Here is an 8,598-nt window from a genome sequence, read left to right on the forward strand (position 1 = left end):
AGAAAATCTCTTTGTTTGTTTTAGAAATATTTTTTTTTTAGGTCTGAGGTTCCCAAGGAATGTAAATGTCTTGCAGAAAAGGTCCATCTCGAGTCTACAAAATATGCAATACCTTTACACCACAGCCTCAGCTTCTATGTCAAGAGAAAAAGTAAGCTGCTTTTTCTTAAATGTCTGAGGTCTGTAGGAATGCACATGTCTTTCAGAGAAGGTCTATCTCGAGTCTACAAAATATGCAATACTTTTACACCACAGTCTCTGCTTCTATGTATAGGGGAACTGTCACCACATTGCTGTGAACAAGAACTGGGTAGTTCTTCAGCTCTATGAGCGCTACAGGAGGGAGAGAACGTCTTGTGCTGAGATGCGAAGTGGTGCGGTTGGACGTCCTTGTCGTGCCCGATCCCAGGCTGGCACCTTGCTTCTCCTTGGAGTCGCAAAAGGTGCTCTTGATGCAGGCACGGAAGTCGTCCCCCACCATGGCGTAGATGAAGGGATTGGTGGCGGAGTTGATGTACGTGAGAATCAGCGCAGCCACCTACATGATGGCAGGGGGTATTGTAAACTTCAGGAAGATGTCAAGTTTGGAACATTGAGCTACAGATTTGGCCAGACTTTATATCCCAAATTTTGGATAGTGGCCTTTTGATGTTGGTAGTCGTATAATGTAGTTAAAAGATAGCCTCGAAAAAATGAATGTTGTACAAAAAAAAAAACATTGCAAAGGAGAAGGACATTGAGAACGTTTTAACGATTTAACCTTACCGTAAGTTTAATTCTTCGACATTTTTGAAAGGTTTTACGTGGTTTGTGTATTAAATCATCTTTTGGTGAACTGAAGTAAGATACGACCTATAACTTATGCCTACTCATAACAAATGCAAGTTCAGCCAGACGACTTTGAGAGCAAGTGCGATTTTCTACACGATTGATGTATTTTAGTGAAAATAAGAAAGAGTAATGGCAATTTTTTCCCTGGCCAACTGTATTTCATATCGTTTCCACTTCTGTTTTTTAAAGTACAGACAGTCTGGTCGAAAGAGTTTTACGTGTGTGAAAGGAAAGTATCTCTAGAATTGTGGGGAGGGGAAACTGGCAACAAGTTTTATTTCAATGGTAACAATGTGAAACCTTACCTTGATCCAGTAAATTGTATCTGACATCACCGCCTTCGGACTCAGCATGACCCAGAGGTTGATGATGTGGTTGGGGAGCCAGCAGGCCGCGAAGACAGCCACCACCCCGATGACCAGGCACGCAGTTTTCCTGTTCTGTCACACAATTTTCAACAATAGGATTTTGAAATTTACAGATGGAATTAATGATTTTATAACTGTAACTCTAACTTACCATTATTGTAGCTCCGTCATGTAATGATATGATGATGATTTTCCATTCTGTAGACGATTTTGATGTTAAAAATGTAATGTGACTATTTCCTTATTGTGTATTGGCAAACATGTGATTTCTGCAACGGTGACATATTTTCATCGACGAGCAACAGAACGAAAATTTTTGTTTCGCGGATTCTTTTTTTAAATTTCTGATATTAAATTTAGTTAATGTCGACACATATGTGAAAAAATACATTTTTTTTTTTTACATTTTTGTACTCAATTACTCAAAGTTCAAAATCAAGAGCATTTTTCAAAAATCCCCAAAACAAAAATCTCGGGAAAACCGTTACAGTCATTTTTTAACGCCGATGAGGTAAGCTGGAGCCAAGCTTAAACGATGTTTGAACGCATTTCACGCCGCACGGATAGGGGGAGGTGGTAATTAATACTGGCGTTGACAATCCTTGTAATATTCAAGGTCGGTCCAACAATGACGCCAGTAGCTTCGTTACATGCTAGTATCCACAACAAAGTGCCAGGATAGATGTACTGTCCATAAAACGGTTGATATTTGTGAAAATGTAGTTTTTCTCCTGATGCGGAAAAAAGGGCCCTACAGCGAGGGTTAAAAGGTCTTTAAAGTTGAAACTCGCCATGAACGCAGGTGACCCCAAATGGAACACGCGTTTGGATCGAATTACGTCAGATCGACCATTGTCGAAAAAGGTTCGAATTCGGCTGGACTTGAATTCGACCACCGTGTTTGCCCTCCTTTTCATCTTGTATGGAAAATTCAAATAGATTATCATGGTCATGTCATGCTACGGTCACATGAAGTTTTATATTTTTACGAGTATGAAAAAAATGACCGTCGACAAGAATCTGTATGACAACACTTTTGAGCGACACATCCACGGGTACGAGAGTCCTACGAAAGACCCAATTTGATTTCAAACATCTGTCGTCTTGTGCAAAACTATCGACGAAGCAGTCATATGGGCTTTACTATGAAGTGAGTTTCATTCATTAATTCATTCATTGACCTGCGCATACACTGACTTTATATTTCAACTCTATGGGCTGGAGATTTTCAACTCTATGGGCTGGAGATTTCCATATCTCATTCTTACGTGATGACCATATGACTCATTATGAGTATGCATGTATATTAATCTATTCTCGTGTAACAATGTACTTTGTTTCCTTAACCTTGGGTAACAAATATATTTTGTTTTTTCGATTCTGTATACGTATCCTTTTTCTACCCATCTTCTAGAGCGGCTTTTTCTTGTTGCTGTTTTCTCGATCTCCACGATTGCAACGTATTTGAAACAGATTCAGAACCACTAGAAACATTCAACGTATGAAGCGCATTGTTGTTGTTTTCTACATATTTCTTCAAAACCAATATAATGGCCCCTAAGTGTTTGATAGTTTTCAATCTCATCACTTGATGTCATTCTTTGGATACTATGCATTCAAAGTATTCGAGGTCAAATTTTGGGAGCAAAATTAAGAATATTCCTAATAGCTTATTTTCTGATGAATACAAGCTAGCCTGTGGTAAACAAATACCTTTTTCTCCTGCATGCCAGACTGAATTCCTGGCTGGAAACGGTTGTAGAGGCGGTAGACGATGGCTGAGCACGTGAACAAGAAGACCACCAATGGGATGAAGTAGATGAACAGCATCGAGTAGATCCTGTAGCCCATCCCCCAGGCCTCCGATGGGTACCTTGAGCGGCAGACCTTCACACTTTCCCCATACCATGGGAAGGATTCCACACGGTAGTACAGGGCTGTCGGCAGAGTCATGATGAACGAGGCTATGGATCATGAAAAACAAGAGCTCGATTAACAGCAGATAAAAAATCATATTCCTTATCTAATTAGACCCAACCATGTATTTCATTACATTTATTCTTTATTTAGCCAGGAAAAACGCATGATTTTCAACGTGCCATATGGCTACAAAACAATTCAAACAAATTGCAATTTAAAACTAACAGAAACTCAACTTAAAAATAACAATAGAGTTCCACGACCTTCGCCAAATGATTTTAACCTTTATGACTGATGTATTAGGAGTGTTTCTCATCAATTATAAATCATACCAGTTGATTGTCTTAGAATATAACATGTCCAAAGTATGAGCTTAACAAATTATGAGCTCAACAAAGGAGGTTATGCTAATATTTTTCATTAATTATGCAAATGTGGCCCTTATTGGCATAATTTGATTCAACGATGTTGACATTCACGATGCCAAAAAAAAGTATTGAATGTATGAAATTGCCGTCATTTGCCAGTGTGGAATTAGAGAAGTTACTCATTAAGTATGCAAATTAGGCCCACATTAGCATATTTTCTATCTATAAACATTCCTCTTTTCCTCAGTTACAATTTGAATAGTCATATCATGGAACAAAGCTGATTTTAGAGTTGCCTCATTAATTATGCAAATTAGAATCTGATTTGCATGATTATTGTCCAATCATACTAAGCATCACACAAGCTATCTACATACCAAAAATCATGATCATCCATAAAGCCCATCTTGTTATAGTATTTCCTCATTAATTATGCAAATGAGGTCTTCATTTGCATAGTTCATATCAATTAACATTTCTCTCTTCCTCAGTTACATATGTCACATGTTTCAGAGTCCTATCATGGAATTTGGCAGATGTATAAACTTTCCTCATTAATTATGCAAATTATATGCTGATTTGCATAAGAAGTGTCTAATCATGTACATCATCACTCAAGCTATCTACCTACCAAAAATCATTACCATCCATCAAGCCCTTCTTGAGTTATTCCCTTTCAAAGTCAGACGCAAAACCTGCTCCTGCAGTACCATAAAAGCCGCTAGGTGGCCCAAACCCACACCACTTACTCTCTGTCCAAAGATCTATAAACCACTCAAAAATAAGTTCCATAGCATGTCCAGAACACGAGATATCAAAACAGGAAGTTCCGCTGCAGTACCGTAAGAAGCCACTAGGGGGCCTAAAATCTAATCGTTTTTAGGTCTCATCAAAACCTACCAACATACCAAATACCAAGACAATCCATCAAGGCATTCTAGAGTTAAGCTGTGCCACTACACACAAACACACACGCCCACAAACGCTACCCTCTGCATAACCTTCTCGGCGAAGGTAATAATAAGAACTGTCCTGTGGTACAGCAAAAGTACATTAGATTAAAATAAAATTATTTGAAGAGATATAAAAAACAGTTCCAAATTAGAAATTGCACCTGCATCTGCAACTGTTTTAAGATTCGAATCGAAAAGAAGTTGAACCTGTACAAACTAGCATTCATAAGTAATAATGATTGTAAATATAGAAATATACCACATTCTTATATCACTGTAAATGTAAATGTATTGATACGTTATCAATATAACCTCTAATTAGCTTATAATAGCATAATAGCACAATACATTCTTCCATTCATTAATTAAAGTGGATCATGGAACAGTTATCGGTTCGAAATAGAGAAGATGGTTTTCTTCAATGGAAGCACGACAAGTACATTATTCTATATTATCACATAGCCAGGTGGCGTCGACCAATCAGAATCCTCCATTGCCCATTTGTTGTGATGCCATAACACACTATTCTATATTACAAAATAATTTACTACAGATGCACTTGATCTACAGATGTACTTGATAATGAGTATATACATATATACCATATATACGTTGTTACTTTATCGAATGGGTATACTTTGAAAGAGTATTTATTATGACTGGGACCTATTCTATGGGGCCTTCTCGTGAATACCTTGAAGACCTTAAGGTCTGAAGTTTGCATACCTAGCCTATGGTATTTCTGATGCTGCATTAGGAGGTCTCTTTCAATTCAGCATTATTGCCTTCGCCGTAGGCAGAAGGGTATATTTTTAATCGGGATTTGTGGAGTGATGGTGTTGGCGATATAACTCTAGATCTTGAGGCCATGGACGGATGTTTGTGATTTCTGGTAGGTAAGTTTCTGTAGGGGAGACGAAGGTCAAGTTCGAAGATGGATCCTCTGGGGGGTTCCTTTGATGGTGCAGTGGATCTTTTGTGTTTGTCGGTTTGCTTGTTTATTGGTGGCATAACTCGAGAGAAATTGAATGGATCGTAATGAAATTTAGTAGGTTGTTGAGTGTCGAGGAAACGAAGGTCAAGTTCGAAGATGGGTCTTCTGGGGGTTCATACGGTACAACGGTGGGCATTTTGAATCTAAATTTTGGAGGAGGATAACTCAAGCAGGATTTGGTGGATCTTGATTGTTTTGGGCATGCAGGTAGAAACGATTAGTGACGATTAACACAATTGGAGGCATTCTATGCAAATCAGGTCCTTCTTTTACAGGATTAATGAGGAAAAGTTGTGCGTTGTCCCAAGTGCCTGAAAGTTCAACGCGGAGACCCCCTTGTCGGTTGAGGGCGGGATTGTACATTCTCTCATATATTGCTTCTCTAACTCCCCGTTCAAACCAACGATGTTCGCGGTCTAGAATATCTGTAGATTTTAGATTGAATGAGTGTCCCTGGTTGTGTTGTAGGTGGTGGTAAATGGCCGAGGAATATCTGTTTCCGCTCTTTCTGCAGTGTTCGTTGTACCTTGTCTTAGTGGCCGACTAGTCTCCCCACTGTACATGTTATTGCAGCTGGGTTCCTCACATTTCATTTAGCTCCTAAAACAAAAGGAGCTACTTGATTCATTAGCATGCAACCTTGTCTTAACCTACTATCCTATTGAACCATCTGAAATTGTCTTCCCTTCATTAACATATCTATTCAGAGTTTTGGTATAAAACCTAGTTCTACCAGATCCTTCTTTAGTCACTGACGAAAGATAGCGGATGCTATCTGAAACATCTGACTGTCTCAAAATCTTATCCAGTTGCTTGAGTAATTAATTTTGGCGTATCTTATTACCTGGATGTCTAACCTTCATCAACATAATGTTATATAAACATGCAGTCAATCACCGCTGCATGTAGCCGTGCATATAGATGATTCCCGCGGCTGAAAATATCTCATCCATTGTACGGTCGTAGGGAGCAGCCCTCGGGTAGGTAGCTCAAGGCTACACTAATTGGATGCGTCTAAAAGCAGACTGAAAAGGTGTGTCAATCATGCAATCATGTGTATGTGTATGCATGTGTTTATGTGTGTGTGTGTGTGTGTGTGTGTGCGCGCGCGCGCGTCTAAAAGCAGACTGAAAAGGTGTGTCAATCATGCAATCATGTGTACGTGTATGCATGTGTTTATGTATGTGTGTGTGCGCGCGTCTAAAAGCAGACTGAAAAGGTGTGTCAATCATGCAATCATGTGTATGTGTATGTATGTGTTTATGTGTGTGTGTGTGTGTGTGTGTGTGTGTGTGTGTGTGTGTGTGTGTGTGTGTGTGTGTGCGTGCGTGCGTGTGTATGTGCGTGCGTGTGTGTGTCTGTGCCTCTGTGAGTGGGTGTGCATGTGTCGGTGTCGTTTAATGGATCCCATCCAGCGTCCACAGTCTTTATCATTTATTACTATGACGATGAAATATTAGGTCAATGTAGCAGTAGTACGAACGCAGCTTACCGATCCAGACGATGACACTGCCGATGATGGCCACTCTTCTCCGTCGGAAGGTCAGTGACAGCATGGGGTGCAGTATGGCACCGTAACGGTCAAGGCTTAGCAAGGCCAGGGTTAAACAAGTCGCCTGGACAGTCACCTAATTTTTAGAGAGCAAATTCGTTGAATAGAATGTCGGAAACGATTGCAATATAAACATGAAACATAAATGTGTGCAGCAGTCGCATAACCATAGCCGTACACACAAAACTGCCCAAAAAGACAACTCAGTGCAACAATAAAAAACTGGTCTATATGGACAGGTTGCTACTATAGATGACTAATGCTTGTGTCAATGAAACAGAAATATCTATGTCTTTTTCTTTATTCTTCCTTTCCTGTTGTATATAAAAGAAGATTACCTGCATCATGTAGCTGACGAACTTGCACATCGTCTCTCCGAAGACGTAAGACGTCGTCAAGTAGTTGACCGCAGTGAAAGGCACGCAGCACAGCAGGAAGGCTAGGTCTGTCACCGCCAAGTTGACCAAGTAGCAAGTGGTGACGGTTTGCATCTTTTTGAAGAAGGCCACCACATAGATAACTAAGACGTTACCTGTAACTCCCACCAGGAATATGAGGGCAAAGATGATTGGTGGGAAGTAATACTTCCAGGAAATACCCGGAAATGTGTCGTAGGCACTTTCCGTTACGTTGGAAAGACTGGTATCGTTCTGTGACGTCATGTTCCCGGAAATAACGTCCATGTTCCCGGAAATGACGTCCATATCGAGAAGTCTGAGTGGCTGTTACAATTCTGCTTTGACATGGAAAACAACAAACACCGATTAATTGCATGATAAGTAATATTTCCATATTTGGTAAAAATATTCACAGAATAAAACCCAACGATGCATCTCCCCAAAAGAAATGTTCATACCATTCTACGTAAGGCAAGGTAGGCAAGACACGGTTAACATAGCTTGAAATAAACCTTATTGTTGCTAACAACTGTACCGTAATAGTTGAAATTTGGTGGGAAACTAGACAAAGTTTAAACATTCCAAAAAGAATAAAAAATCAATATTTGTTTAACCCTTATCTATCTATTCATTCATCTATTCATTGCTTTCATGTGCGTTATTACCTCCGTTGCGGATATTTTCTTTAGTATATCTGTTTGCTTGCGTGTCCGACGTTATTTGTAAAGTGTAAGACCGGTTTCCACATGCTAGGCACGTCAAGGAACTGACAAGTTAGGTCAAATGTCCCAGAAAGGTCCCAGAATGGTCCCAGAATATTTCTCATTTCTTCAGTTCCCTACTATATGCATGTCATTGCCTGATGACAGCCAATGAGAAATTGTACTTGGCAGAAACAGCGGTAAAAAGCTAAATAAACAATATTATATTATAATATGGTGGTATGGGGTATTCGATTTCTTGTTGCAAGGCTGTGTAGTACGGGGAGGACATTTTAACTAAAGATTTCATAGGAGTTGACAGTCGATTGTCGACAGTCTTGTCATAGTCTTTAAGGTCTCCCTATGGTCTCTCACTGTCACTGATCTCCAACTTGGTTTTCAAATCATCTCCTTATGATATTTCAACAATCTTCGAAGTCATCCAGTAATCTCATAATGATATTTCAATTATCTCAATTTTCGACAAATGATCTCCAATGAATTCTAGTTATC

General features: G+C 39.5%; 1 protein-coding gene across 1 annotated transcript; it reads right to left on the bottom strand.

Annotated features, from left to right (window-relative positions):
• Positions 1-167: 167 nt before the first annotated feature.
• On the bottom strand, positions 168-8,017 carry LOC136429881 (G-protein coupled receptor 54-like). The gene is made up of 5 exons (XM_066419972.1): positions 7,325-8,017; positions 6,927-7,062; positions 2,913-3,163; positions 1,137-1,271; positions 168-538 (listed from the first exon to the last, which is right to left on the bottom strand). Exons 1-5 carry the CDS (start codon positions 7,688-7,690, stop codon positions 245-247), a joined length of 1,182 nt encoding a protein of 393 aa, XP_066276069.1. The 5' UTR covers positions 7,691-8,017; the 3' UTR covers positions 168-244.
• Positions 8,018-8,598: the final 581 nt, after the last annotated feature.

The sequence above is a fragment of the Branchiostoma lanceolatum genome, chromosome 3, assembly GCF_035083965.1.
Source record: "Branchiostoma lanceolatum isolate klBraLanc5 chromosome 3, klBraLanc5.hap2, whole genome shotgun sequence".
NCBI lineage: Eukaryota > Metazoa > Chordata > Leptocardii > Amphioxiformes > Branchiostomatidae > Branchiostoma > Branchiostoma lanceolatum.